At 30.9% G+C, this 15,216-nt stretch overlaps 1 protein-coding gene across 1 annotated transcript; it reads left to right on the forward strand.

The window, feature by feature from the left end:
* Positions 1 to 7,450: 7,450 nt before the first annotated feature.
* Positions 7,451 to 13,551, forward strand: LOC126669175 (kinesin-like protein KIN-12F). Its single transcript, XM_056104752.1, has 17 exons — positions 7,451 to 7,852; positions 7,932 to 7,994; positions 8,080 to 8,208; positions 8,306 to 8,389; positions 8,489 to 8,614; positions 8,691 to 8,750; positions 8,848 to 8,901; positions 9,034 to 9,126; positions 9,293 to 9,388; positions 9,741 to 9,889; positions 10,102 to 10,251; positions 10,431 to 10,560; positions 10,656 to 11,599; positions 11,662 to 11,782; positions 11,859 to 11,993; positions 12,181 to 12,918; positions 13,076 to 13,551. Exons 1-17 carry the CDS (start codon positions 7,610 to 7,612, stop codon positions 13,322 to 13,324), a joined length of 3,564 nt encoding a protein of 1,187 aa, XP_055960727.1. The 5' UTR covers positions 7,451 to 7,609; the 3' UTR covers positions 13,325 to 13,551.
* The last annotated feature ends 1,665 nt before the right edge of the window (positions 13,552 to 15,216 follow it).

Consider the following 15,216-nt stretch of genomic DNA (forward strand, 5'->3'; position numbering starts at 1 on the left):
TGTCATCTTATTATCATGTCATTATTAATACCGTGTGTAGCAGATTATTATATGATAATATTATGATAACCTTATCATACTATTATAATAACGCTAGCATGATATTATCACAACGTTATCATAATATACTTTATTATAACAATATCATAAAATATTATCATGACGTACTTTATATATCATAACATTATCATACTATTATCATAACCTTATCAAAATATACTTTATCATAACAGTATCATAAAATATTATCATAACATTATTATGACGTACTTTGTCATAACTATATCGTAACCTTTTATCATAAAATTATCATACTATATAATAACATTATCACAATATACTTTATCATAACAATATCAAAAAAATATTATCATAACATTATCATAACGTACTTTATCATAACTATATCATAGTCTTATCATAGTCTTATCATAACCGTATAATATTATGGTATTGATATGATAATGCTATGATACAGTTATGCTAACGTTAATGATACCGAAATGATAATCAAGCATTTTTCTTGACAGAAAATCGTTTTTCTCTGCAGTGTTATGATATTGATATGATAATGTCATAGTGATAACAATATGATAATCAGGCGCTGTTTTCTGCAGAAAATTGTTTTTTTTGCAGAAAAATCGTTTTTTTGCAGAAAATCGTTTTTTTTCATCATAAAATCGTTTTAATGCAGATTTTCAGATCTTAAACTAAAAAAATTTAAAAACAATTTTTTTAGATCTGAGAGTTAAAATAAATCGTAATAATCACCACGAGTTAAGAAAAAAATCGCTAAAATATGTAAGAACGGCGGAGTGAAGACGAAACGAAGGCGGGGCGAAGGCGGAGCAATGGCGGAGTAATGGCGGATCGTCGAAAGGAACGGCGGCCGCGTGATGAAGAAGAAAAAAATAAATGAAGAAGAAGAAGAAGAAAATGGAGAAGAAGAAAAAATGGAGGAGAGAGAGAGAGAGAGAGAGAGAGAGAGAGAGAGAGAGAATCTGGAAAAAAAAGGGAGATACATGTGAGAGTAAAAATAAAATGCTTGGAGTAAAAAAATAATAGAAAATAAGTATTATTATAATAAAAAAAGGCTTTAGAGTAAAAAAATAAAAGTGTTAAAAAGTTGAGGTATTTTCTCTATCTTTTACTTGTTGAGGTATGATTTACTATTATTTTAAAAAATAAAGTGTTTTCCCTAATTTTCTCTAGGTATTAGCCACATACTGTTCATGATGTACATGAGTTTAAACCTTGCATTTTTAATCTAAGAATTAAAACATTCAAAAATATTATTATTAATCATATAGCATTTGAACTTATTGTTAAAGTAAATCCTACAATTATATTGACGGAGATAGCACAACAAATCAATTTCAATTCATTATTAATTATATGTGGAGAATTATTTTAATATTTTATTGTTTTAAAAGTAATTGTGTAATTTTATTGACTTTATATAATTCAAATGATAGAAATTTAAAATTTATATATTTCATGTGTTATAAACTTAAAATTCCAAAATCTTTTTAAATTAATAAATTTTAAAAATCATCCATCCAAACTATGTCGGAAATGATTTGACTATAGTGAACTTAGTAGATGGAGCTACAATATATGATAAACAAAAGAGCAATTAAGAAATTGGATAGTTGTTGGAGAAAATTGCAATTGGAAATTTGGACTATGTGAAAAAGTACTTTCCACCCCTTTTGAATTTCTTCATGTTCCAGAATAGTCCACTTGGTCTAAAAGGCATCCTTATCATTCATTAATTGGTGCATCATTTACAGTTGAAATTCTTGAACTGCTTCGACTTCAAAAACAATTTCATTTTGTTCTACTTAGTCATGATCTATTTGTAAACTTTTACTTTGAAACGTTCAATTTTAATTATAGTTTTCTTTACACCTCTTCAATTAATGCCTTTTGAAAAAGATATGATGTATTTTTTTTGTGAAAGGCTAAATTTTATATAATGGATTGTGAAAAGTACACGAGTGAATGACACCTCAACAATTTTGAGTGAGTCATTCCAAAACAAAATGATGAGTACTGCAAAAGCAGTCATCGACAATGGCTTTTTCGGCCACCGAATGAACCACCCAGTTACCCAATTATATTTGTGGTTAATATATTGAAATCTAATTTCCATAAATTAGGAAACTAAGCTAAGTATGTCTTCCATAACTACTCCGGCATCTCTATCAAAGGAGAAATTGACAAGGAAAATCTGGCAGTCTCTTTCGAAATTTTATTGCCGGTGTGTTGTGGGCAATACCTCCTCCATCCTCCATTAATGTCCACGCCAATGCTTCTATAACAATAGGTTCAATTATGCTAATAAAATGCCAAGCCCCACCTAAGATAAAATTAACTGCAAAATCACTGATTACAAAATAAATAATACCTATAACAATGTAAAGCGAAATAACCTATCCGTCTCTCTCTTTTGAAATTCATAAATTCTAAAAAACAAAATAAGCCTAGCCGTCTCTCTCTTTTGAAAAATCTCTCAAACCCTAATAAGTTTTTTTCTTCTTGTTCATTTGGGGGTGGTTTTTGGCCATTTTTGGCCAAAAATCACCCCACCAATCTCTCAAATTTAGTTTTTTTTATTGTTTTTATCTTTAGTTTTTGAATAAATTTTCTTTCTTGGCTAATTTTGGTCTAGATCTAGAAATTATTTTCTACCATAGTATTTTAATTGAGATTAGATCTAATCTAATCGAAATTAAGAGTAGTTTTTTTTATTTTTGGAGATGAAATTGTTTTTTTGCGGTGCAAATGACTTGGATCTCTGAAACAATTATAGGTAGCATCTTACGACAGATTTCATCAAGAACAAGTATGTTTTGCGTCAATATTGATGTTGTTGTTAATCTTCAAGAGAACAGATGTATCACAGAAGATGTGATCAGTCGTGCATTCGAAGTTAGACTTCCTTAAAACGTTCAATAAATCTAGATTTTATTATTAGATCTAGTTTTAGTCTATAAATTTGGGTGACCCTTGGTGGTTAGTTTAGCTCTAGTCGATGACTGTATTTTTACAGCTCTCATCATCTTTTTTAGAATAGTTGACTCAGTATGTTGAGAAACCGTTCATGTAATTTTCGTTATTATTAATGGAAATTTTAGTCTTTGGTAAAAAAAAAAAACAAACAAACCTATCAATAAGATTAATATAGTTTATAAAAGTGAAAATAAAACTCAGATTGTTGTATATTACATCCAACAATAGGAGTTGATAATATCAACTTCTAATCAATGTTATAATAGAAGGAGTTCTCATTAAAATATATATTCATTAATACAGTAATTATGTAGTAAGTAAAGTAAAATAGTATAGGTTAGTCAATTTCTATGCCTTTTTCCTAACTACAAGTGAAATTGATTGATTAATATCATGAAGTTAATTACTTAATGGTTAATCATTCATTTTAGTATGGTAAGTTACTTCCTCATGTACATAATATTTGTCACTTGACTATTTTATAAAGATCAAAATAGTAATCAATATGTCTTGATTTATATTATATGTTTTTGTTAATTTTTTTAATACGTCAAATTTCATTAAATAGAATCTGAAACAATTATATTTGTAAAAAATTCGGAAAATTCAAAAATTAAATCAGATGACCTGACATGCAACAGACTAATACGCTAACACGCCTTATCTGAATCGCATATCTATTTAGGAAAATAAAAATTAAATTTAACTGCTTCATCAATTAAGCGCAATTTTTGATCAAATTTTTTCAACGTCCGCTAACTGAAACTAGCGCCATAACCTCCGATCACCACCACCTGACCAACCCTTAAAAAAGGGATAACAAACCTTTCATAAAGAAAGGTTAAAAAATCTTTCACATATAAAGGATAAAAAACAATACGAAATAACAATAAAAAAACTAATGTATCACATAAACGATTCAATCTTCATTGTTGAAAGGTCATCAATCTATCGTCGACTTGATTTTCAACGATAATACTAATCCATCAACAGTAAAAATAAAAAGGAATTGACTATTTATTAAAGTATATCGGATTAAAGAAAAATAGATAAAGAGATGCTTACCGCCAACGGCAAAATCAAATCATTAACGGCAACCGGAGAAGAAAGAAAAATATAAACTATTGGCGGCTAGAATTTGTTTAGAGAGGACAAGTGAGAGAGATTTGTTAAAATATTATATATATTTTTGTTTACTTGTTTATATTAATTACTACTTTCTTCCCGTCCCATAAATATAGATAAATTAGAGTTTATATAATAATTAAGAAATAATGGTTAAAATAATTATATTTCGTTAACTTCTAATAATAACTTTAATTTAATTATTTAAATATTTTAAATATTATTAATTTATATTATGAGAAAGGTAATTATTGTGTTGAAATTGTAATTAAATTTTGAGAACATAATTTTGTTATTAATTCTTATATTATATAAAATGATAATTAATAATGATTTATAGAATATAACAAAAGTGGTTGAAATTAATGAAGGTTAATACTCTTATTTATGTTGATTATTCAAATTAAAATAGTAATTTTGTCTATATTTTAAAAAACTCAAAATAGATATTCTGTCTATTTTTGTGGAATGGAGAGAGTATTATTTTAAGGTCATCCGGATATCTCATAGGATGACGATAAAATTATCATATCTCGGATAATATGGGTGCCTAACAATAAGAGGGGACGATAGAAAACTCTCTAACACATGAAACCATCCCCCGTATTGTACGCATCTGGCACACAGCTCGAGGAACAACAAAATTCGTTAGCTTGGCTAACAGAAAGTAGGGATCAAAGAAAGAAAATTTCTATAGTTTTACATAGATATGTCTATATGAACCACATTAAATGCAATCGCTAAAAGTCCTTCATTATTCACCATTTTCCTATATCTTTTTCTCTTTTTTTTTCTCTACTAAGCTGACTTGAGTGTCAGAGCAAACAGCCGGTGAACTCCACTAGCGTTCCATCTGACTTATGTTCTCTTTGTTCTACAAAATTTTGGTAGTTGGGAGACCCCTCTTGGAGTTCCGGTGATTTATCGATACCAAAACAAAAACCCCTTCGTTAAAAGAAGCACAACAAGTTTGTTAATTCGACTACACTGGTTTACATGACAGAATGAAACCTCTCTACAAAAGAGTGAAGCAGAGGCAGAGAGCTAGTAATTACTAATTTAATAAGCAGAAGATAACCCGTTATATAAACTAAAGTGAATGCCTTTTCCAATCAGCCAATAGGTTTTAGCTGTTTTCTTTTAGGGATTGGGTCCCTTTTTCAATCTTATCAAATCAACCCTTTCGGTTATGAATGATTCGAACTACTATCTATACGAACCATATCCACTAGTTGAATCAATCCGACTATTAGTTTTTTTTTTTTTTTGATAATTAGGAAGGGGGAGCGCTTGTGGGAGGATTTGAACCCACGACCTTGGCATTTGCTGCCCAGCGCTTATACCATTTGAGCTACAGCTCGTTGGTATCCGACTATTAGTTGAAGGTTAGTTCAGTTCAATTATTCTAAAATAGTAATATTTATGGTTTAATCTTTTTGAATAGAAAATTCCATAAACTAAAGACCATCCGACTTATTAAACCATAAAAATCATTCGAATCTTTATTTTCTAATTTTTTTAGTGCTATATTTTTTGGGAATGGCATATATTTATTAGTTTTTCGATCCATTTACTAGTTAAAAATTTTATGTGTTTTTACATTTTAGATAGACTTATTTAAAATAGGGTTAATCCCAATAAAATACAAAACGTTTGCGGATTTTGTCAATTTTAATCAAATCTTACAAAATCTGATAGTTTAGAGCATCCACAATGCAGTGTTATATTTTATGCTAAATTTAGCATTAAAAAAAAGTTAAATGCTATATTTAACATAACATTCTAATTTTATCTCCAATGCAAAATGTTAAACGAAAATGTGATAATTACTTACTATCATAATTATTTATTAATTTTATTATTATTTTATAAAAAATTAAAGTTTATGTTTTGTAAAGAATTTAATATAATTTTTTAATATAATAATGAACTCTTTTAAAAAGAATTGTTAAGAGAATTGATGAATTATATAAAAACAAATTATTTTATGTCTTGGCGGGTGGTCTATTATTAAAAAGTTAATCAATGGAGATCATAAAAATAAAATAATATTAAATATTAAAATAAAATAATAAAACAAAATTAAAATAATTAATGCAAAAAACAATAGTAGAAAAAATTGTAATTAATAATGAATTCTGATTGCTTGTTGCAATTTAGCATATGCATAGTCAGTGCTAAATTTAACACAGGATATAGCATATGCTAAATTTAGCACTACATATAGCACTGCATTGGAGACGGATTTTAAGACTCAATGCTTTTTTTTAGAATAGACTCAATGCTAAATTATAGCATTGTCATGGCAATTTAGCATTGCATTGTGGATGCTCTTAGTCCATTTTTAGATATTTTAAACATTTGATATCCATTCACGAATCAATCAGAAAAATATGTCATTCGTGAATAGGTTAAACTAGCCGATTTTAATTAGTTTCGCTATTCAAAATCGGTTAGTTTATCCCATTCACGAATGACTAATTTTTTGGTTTAATCCACAAAATGATTAGAAAAGGTTTCAAATATCTCAAAATGGGCTAAACTAGCCGATTTTAAAAGTTTTGGTTATAACTGACAAAACCCATAAACGTTTGGTATTTTATTGTAATTAATCCTTTAAAATATGTAATTTTATTTTATCTATTTGACAAAATAACAATGAGATAAAATTGATACTAATTAATTTAGTGGTGGTAAGTGGACAAGACAAATTCTATTTTGTGTAAAATAACTATAGAAGTCACTTTAAAGTATATTTTAAGCCTAATTACTTAAAAACCACTCACCTTATAACTTTTTTTTCATTCATACCATGACTTAGAAAAATTTTCAATTGTACCCTATTTTCGATTTTTAAGTTTCGTTTGTATCCCAAAAATAAATTTTTTGATAATTTAATTAATTTAAAGATGAAAATATTAAAAACAAGATACATAAATGATTAACATTAACGTTTAATTAGAATATAGATTAAAAATGAAGGACTAATTTAAACTCTTTTTTAAAAGAAAATAGGTCAATTCAACTCATTAGGGTAGAGATGAAACATAAAAATTAAAAATAGGGTACAATTGAAATTTTTTTTGGTCATGGTATAAATGAAAACAAATTACAAGGTGGGTGGTTTTTAAGTAATTAGGCCTATATTTTAGTATAAGATATTTATTTTTGATTTAACTAATTTCACCTACGGTGAACCGGCTGAACTTTTGGTTGAACCCTTAACTAGTGACCATCGATTTGATTAGTGGCATTAATGTCATTTATCAAACAACAGCTCTTCATTTTTGAAATTCAATTCAAACATAAAAAAATCCCCAACGGTCATATCATAACCCTCAAACCTCAACAAAAACCATTCATCTTCTTCCTCATCTCCAACGGTCATCTCATTGCCCTAACTCACCATTTCAAACGCTCTTCTTCACTGTCTCTCAATCTCTCTTCTTCACAACAAAGTACAGTAACCATGAAATCAATCACAGAAAGCACTGAAAATATCTTCTCAGGAAAGCTATCATCGTCTTCATTTCGAAATTTCCTCCCTAGATCCATGTCCTCCAAGCAAAAGAACACTAAAAAATCCTTCAAAAAATTCAATTCCGAAAATACCCCTCCACCGGACCCTAACGTCATCCAGTTCCACGATCCTCCACTCTCAGCTTCCATCCCTAAGAAACAACACTCGCCTCTCTCTAATTTGTTGCCAAAGGTATTATTTATTTGTTAATTTTGTTGTTATTACTGACGGATTCGTCCTTTAAAGTCTAATTATCTGTTTACTTTTGTAGGTAGAGGTTTCTGGATTGGATACTCAGAGTGACACGTCACTAAGCTCAGATCCACCGGTTAAGGTTTGTTTTTATATTTTTTTTTTTAAATTTGAAGTCATTTTGGTAAATGTGGAGTTAATTATAGTTATCTGATGCTTAAATACAGATTGTGGTGAGAGTTAGACCTGTAAATGAACAAAATGGAGTTAGAGTGGCAAAGATTTCTTCGGATTTGTTGTCGATTCGGGATAGAAAATTTAGCTTTGATTCGGTTCTTGATTCTAACTCAAATCAGGTTAATTGCTCACTTAATTGCTTTGTTTGCGTTTTAACTGGAAAACCCTAATTTCAGTTGTCTGATTGTTTTACTCTGGTATTTTGTGGAATTATAGGAAGATGTGTTCAAGCTAGTTGGTATACCTTTAGTTAAAAGCACTTTAGCAGGTTACAATACTTCGATTTTGTCATATGGGCAGGTAACTTCGCATAACAATAACAATTCTTTGTTTTAATTCAAATAATTATGATTTGGTTCATGTTTATGTTTATGAGTATTTTGTTGAATTTTTCATTAGACTGGAAGTGGCAAGACCTACACAATGTGGGGTCCTCCTAGTGCTATGGTTGAGGACCCTTCGCCTATTAGTCATCAGGGCATTGTTCCTCGCATTTTCCAAATGCTATTCTCAGAGATTCAAAAGGTATGCTTGTGCTTACTCTATTGAGTTTCTTGAGATTGTGATCAGTTTTTTTGTATTGATCAACTGTCCTGTGCAGGAACAAGAGAGCTCTGAAGGAAAGCAGCTAAATTATCAGTGCAGATGTTCATTTCTGGAGGTTTGTACTTCGTATTCTCTGGGAATTTTTAATTGCTGTATATGCCATAGTTTTTTAAAGCGTATCAATGTGTAGTAATGAGCTGTTACAATTGCAGATATACAATGATCAAATTGGGGATTTGCTTGATCCCGTGCAGAGAAATCTTGAAGTAATTATAATACCGATATCTTTATTAGCTTTTCAATACCAATATGCTTAATTTATTTCCCTTTTCCCCTCTTCTTTTGTTATTCAGTTTCTATAGTTGATACTTGATGGTGATAATATTTTATTCTTGTAGATAAAGGATGACCCTAGGAATGGATTGCATGTTGAGAATTTGACGGAGGAGTATGTCAGTAGCTATGAGGATGTGACTCAAATATTAATTAAGGTGGGAAGCAAATACAACAGGTTTTCAAGTTTGGGCGACTTATTTAGTTGTCTTGATTAAAATTATGTTGAATTTTTTTTTATTTGTAAAAAAATATTTTGCTTTTCACATTCATTGCAGTTATCTCCTTGCATTTATTTTGAGAAATTCTGCATATAAATTTCAGGGCCTTTCAAGTAGAAAAGTCGGAGCAACAAGCATAAATTCCAAGAGCTCAAGATCCCATATCGTGTTTACTTTCATCCTTGAGTCCTGGTGCAAGGTATCATTGGATGTTGTTGTTGACAATGAGCATAGGCATTTGCTTTTTAATTTTTGTTTGTTGTTGCTGTCCTTACAACAACTCTGATCAAAAGCATTTTGTAGATTATTGATCATTGTATGTTGAATGGCTGTATGTGTATGTGCATAGTGTAATGACAGTCATAATGCTATAGCATGATTTTCTGAGCATCCTGAGCTTAAGCTATTTTGGGATTCACATAAGTTTTAGATAATGAGCTACTTTTTTCTCTTAATTTTTTGGATAGCATCACTATTACATCTTTGCTTTAGTAATATGTGTGTTTTTGGTAGCCATACTAAAATTTGCTTATGTTAAACTCATGTGACAGAACACTTCATCAAAATGCTTCAGTAGCTCAAAAATTAGCAGAATTAGCCTTATCGATCTTGCCGGACTCGACAGGATGAAACCTGATGATGCAGGTCGTCAATCAGCAAAAGAAGGCAAAAATATCAAGAAGACTCTATCACAACTTGGGTATGATACCATCGCTCATATGAAGAATTTGAGAATTTACTGCAGAAATAGAAGAATCAGTTATACTAAAATAAGATGCAATTTTTGTTCATTAATTATGTGGAACACCTTTTTATTTTTCTTTTCTTGATCAGTTTTACCATTCACTAATTCATTTCTGTTGTAAATGATAAGATAGAACTACCTTATCCAGAATTTTGTTCATGATGCAGGAAATTGGTGTACGCTCTTGGCAATGGTGCTCAACCAGGCAATTTGGGAGTTTCACCTTATGGAGGATCTTGTTTAACAAATTTGCTGCAAGAATCTCTTGGTGGAAATTCAAAACTCACAGTTATATGCAACGTCTTTCCTGAAAAAAGGTATAGCTGCATATTGAATTTTGTTTACTGTGTACGAGTTTATGGAGTGCACTTGGTTTCATCATTGCTTATTATTATTGATGGCCTGCTCAATTTACTGTTTTTCATGTTTTATAAAGTTGAGTGTCAAGGATGATACATTTTCCATTGTACTGAGAGCATGCTTTGGTTGTTAGCAGATATGACTCCGAAACGCTGAGGACACTCAGATTTGGGCAGAGAGTTAAATCCTTAAAGAATGAACCTGTAATAAATGAAATATCGGAGGATGATGTTAATGATTTGAGTGATCAGATTCGCCAATTAAAGGTAGATTCATTAATGCTTTTTGCTGGTTTGTTCATTAGTATTCCTGATCAAATACCCAAGGATTATTGAAGGTGTGTCTATCCTCTAATTTACAGGAAGAACTTATAAGAGCAAAATCAGACGTCCATTATTCAGTTAGGAACAAAAATGGATGTTTAAAAGGGCTTAATGCACGTGAAAGCTTGAACCTCCTGAGAGTAAGCCTTAATCGCTCTTTGATGTTACCTCGCATGGAAAACGATTCTGACAATGAAGTTGATATTAACGAGGATGATGTGAGGGAACTCCATCAGCAACTCAATAAGTTGCATAGCTCTTGTGAGGAGAAAGACCTTTCCGACACTATAAACTCAAGTCATTTTGCTTCTGTGGATGAAAGTTTTGAGACAGATTTGATGAGTGAAGATGAAGTAAATGGTCCTGATGAAATTCAAAAGGAAAGTGACCATGAAGAAGAAGTTAGTTCTGGGAAACAGAAGGAAGGTGAAGAAGACATTTTAAATTTTTCAAAGGCTGATTCTACAATTAGAAGTAGCATTTCTATTAGTTTTTGTCGTCAGTCTCCATTTCTTCAAGAGCCCACATTGTCAGAGTCTCCTAAAATTGGAAATATCAGGAAAAGTATGGCTATTCCATCTGAAGTAGCAGGTCAGAATGATGTGTCTCACAGCACCAATTTCAAGTCAGAAATGTTCCAATCAATTAAGCATAGTGAGCATATTCGATCATCTTTGCGCTCAAGCAAGATGTTTCCAGGTCCCACCGAGTCCTTGGAAGCTAGCCTTCAAAGAGGCTTGCAGATCATTGACAATCACCAGCGGAACTCAGCAGCATCAAATAGATCTTCAGTTGCCTTCTCATTTGAGCACTTGGCACTGAAACCTTGTCCAGAAGCTGATAGAGCCTATGATTCTGTCCAAAATTCAGCGTCAGGCTCTTCACTCTGTGCCACTTGTAAACAAAAGATCGATGACAAATCTGCTGAAGGCAAAGATAGCCAAAAGAGATGGATTGTAGCAGTTGATGAAGCTAAAGTATGGTTTCACTTGAACTCAGCTGGGTGCTATGGTTTTTGTAATGCGTTTTTTCTTGCATCATTAGTTCATTTTTTTTTACTTTTTATTGTTCTCAGGATGACTCGGCTGAAGCCCATAAGAGAGAGAAGGAACTTGAAAATGTTTGTAAGGAGCAGGCAGCTAGAATTGAACAGCTAAATCGATTGGTACTGATTACTTAAATTGATTTATTCGTAATTTTACCACACAGTTTTACTTTATTGACACTTGAAATTGCTGCAGTTGGAGCAATACAAACACGAGAAAGAACACTCCCCCAAGGAACATGATCAAGAAGTTGACAGTCTTTGTCTTGAGGGCTTGATGAAGGATCAAATAGTCATGTTTGATGAATCCAAATTGAAAGATCAAAACGAGGTATATTCATCGCATGCCCAGAAACATTGAACTCGGAATTATTTACACTCTTATGTTTTGGGCTTCTTTTTGTTTCTGGAAAAAGAAGAAGTCGAAAAAAAATAAAGTTTTGCTGTTTCCCATTTCCGTGCTACATAGCTAGCAGGTTTTGTTATTTGCTTGTCTTATTTGGTTTAATTTGATGCAGCTTCCAGAAATCATAAAAGAAGTTCAGGAAGAGCGGGAGCGTGGGAATTCACTTTTTGATATGAAGGAAAAGGAAGCACTTCTTCAGGAAAATCAAAGTTTGAGGGCCCAGTTAAAGTCTTATACTGATGCATCTGCAAACAAATCTATCGATAATCTTCGATCCTCTTTATTAGCAAAGTCCATTCAATTCAGAAAAAGTTTCGATTTGAGACGCGGTAACGATGAAGAAGAACTTGAGAGGGAAAGAGAAAGATGGACAGAAATGGAGAGTGAGTGGATTTCCATAACCGATGACCTGAGAATCGATCTTGAATCGAACCGTCGGCGTGCAGAGAAGGTGGAGACGGAACTGATGTTAGAAAAGAAGGTCACTGAAGAGTTAGATGATGCACTTCATAGGTCTGTCCTTTGTCATGCTAGAATGGTTGAACACTATGCTGATCTGCAAGAGAAATATAATGACTTAATGAGAAAGCACCGAGCAATCATGGAGGGGATCGCAGAGGTGAAAAAGGCAGCAGCTAAGGCGGGAACCAAAGGTGGTAGCCGGTTTGCTAAATCGCTTGCGGCGGAGCTTTCAGTTTTGCGGGTGGAGAGGGATAGAGAAAGGGATTTCTTGAAGAAGGAGAATAAGAGTCTGAAAATGCAGCTTAGAGACACAGCAGAAGCGGTTCATGCTGCTGGAGAACTCCTTGTTCGACTTAGAGAAGCCGAACATGCTGCCTCAGTTGCAGAGGTAACTAACTTCAAACACAATTATCACTAGCCCAAATTTTGAGGTCAACTAGTTTGCTATGATTGTTTTCATAATTCGGTTCCATCATGTTCAAGTTTAGGGAGTTAACTGACATTTAAATCATAACTGAACATTTATAATTGTGTTATATATACAGGAAAAGTTTAACAAAGGTGAGGAAGAAACTGAAAAGTTGAAGAAGAAATTAGAGAAAGTGAAGAGAAAACACAAGATGGAGATAATAACAATGAAACAGTACTTAGCAGAAAGCAGATTACCGGAATCTGCATTGAAACCGCTGTACAGACAAGATTCTGCGGAAATAACACATAACAACACAATTATAGATGATGATGATCAAGCTTGGAGGGCAGAATTTGGACCAATTTATCAAGAACATTTCTGAGTATAAGTTTCTGAGTACAAGTTTCTGGAGAGTGAAGACCCATCTTGGGTCCAAGCTAAGCTATACTTTGAAATCCTTATTCTTTGAGATCCTTATTTTAGAACAAATTATATTATTCATATCGTTGAAATCCTCATTTCTGATGTTGCATTGGTGTATGATTTATTGATGTCTTGTTCTTTTACTATATTGTTGATAATAAAATGAAGATTGCTTTTGATTCATAATTTGATCATGACTTCCTCTTTTTATTGCTATGACATCACATGAATATGTACTTGGTTATTAAATATTTAATTAGTACATAAAATTATTATTTGTTTCATAACTTTTCACTTTTAAAGCTATAATGCTTCACTATATGTTTATTTCTTGCATTTTCCAAGTCTTGTATATAACGGATTTTAATATAAAAAATTAACTTAATGTCTTTGGTTCTATTTGCTGAAAATGAAATACTAAAAATTAATTTTTAAATATAGAATATAATATTATGTTTAATAATTTAACTACTAAAACAATATTTATGTTTTTATGTTTTAGTGTTAACATTTTTTAATTATATAAATATATAAGGATAAAATAGTTAATGACATTTATGAAGGTCAAATGGTTATTCATATTTTTATCATAAATTATAAATTTCTTAATTTTTTTAAATGAACAATTTATTCAGCATGAATTTTAAAATGTAAGTAGTTTTTGACTTGATTAAATAAATTAAGTTTTAATCATGGTTATCAACACTACTTAGGCCATATCCAATGGAAGTCATCAAAATGGAGATCGATGATTTCCAATCTCCAATTAAGGAGAAATTCTTATAGGTGACTCCCTTCCTCCTTCTCTCATTAGATTATTTTAATGGGTTTTTTTTTCATAATATGATTAAATTATAATTTAATACTTATAATTTATAGACGTATTTAATCAATTCTTTAACTAGTAAATAATTATAAACTAATTTTACACGTAATAGTATTAAAATATATCAATTATTCATTTTCCATAATAAAAATATTAAAATTAATATAAAATGTAACATGAATAATTTTACAAGACAATTACATAAAGAAAATTACATAATTAATTTGACAAGATGATGATATAAAAACATAAGATATATAATTTTACGAGATAATAATCTAAAAACGAGACATATTACAAAATTACATAATCAAGAAATAGAACACATTTTAGAAAAATATGAATACAAATATGTTTATTGGTGCAATTGGTAAAAAAAAGGAAGAAAGGGTCAACGCGCCCCCTGAACTTGTGACACAGGGTCATCTAATCCAATTTATACTTTTTTGAGCAACTAACCCCAAAACTCTTCATTTTTTGTCAAATAACTCGATAATTTATATTTATATTTTAAAAAATAGATTTAGAATAATTATATCGCAACAATCAGGGAAATATCTAATTATTTTTTGGCATCCCTCGCCTCCTATTTGTATTTTACACGTTTTAAAATATATAATTATGGGGTTATTTGATCCAAAATTGAAGAGTTTTGGGGTTCGTTGTTCAAAAAAGTATAAATTTGGTTAAATGATCCCGTGTCACAAATTTAAGAGGTGTGTTGACCCTTGAAAAAGTATAAAATGTTAGAAATTGATGATTGAAATTCACATGACAAATGGTAAGCAAAATCTGATGTCTATAATTGAGAAATGTTAATTCTTCATTTTAATTAATAAAGTTCAATTTTTCTTTATAAAAAAAAAAAAAGGAATCCAAAGATGAGTGGGCTTTGTTTTGGGTCAACTTGCAACTAGGTGAAGCACCCCAACTACAAAACGACTCCGGCTAAAAAAACCAATGTCGTATCGGATATTATTAGGAATCTTATATGAAGCCACTTCCAAAAAAACATACGGAAAGGA

The sequence above is a fragment of the Mercurialis annua genome, linkage group LG2, assembly GCF_937616625.2.
Source record: "Mercurialis annua linkage group LG2, ddMerAnnu1.2, whole genome shotgun sequence".
Classification (NCBI taxonomy): domain Eukaryota; kingdom Viridiplantae; phylum Streptophyta; class Magnoliopsida; order Malpighiales; family Euphorbiaceae; genus Mercurialis; species Mercurialis annua.

What these genes read in the sequence shown, in the direction of transcription:
- LOC126669175 (XM_056104752.1), top strand. Translation starts at nt 7,610, where the DNA reads ATGAAATCAATCACAGAAAGCACTGAAAATATCTTCTCAGGAAAGCTA. An exon ending in AAGACTCTATCACAACTTGG is followed by an intron (nt 9,890 to 10,101) that starts GTATGATACCAT and finishes TTCATGATGCAG; the next exon opens with GAAATTGGTGTACGCTCTTG. An exon ending in TTGAACAGCTAAATCGATTG is followed by an intron (nt 11,783 to 11,858) that starts GTACTGATTACT and finishes AAATTGCTGCAG; the next exon opens with TTGGAGCAATACAAACACGA.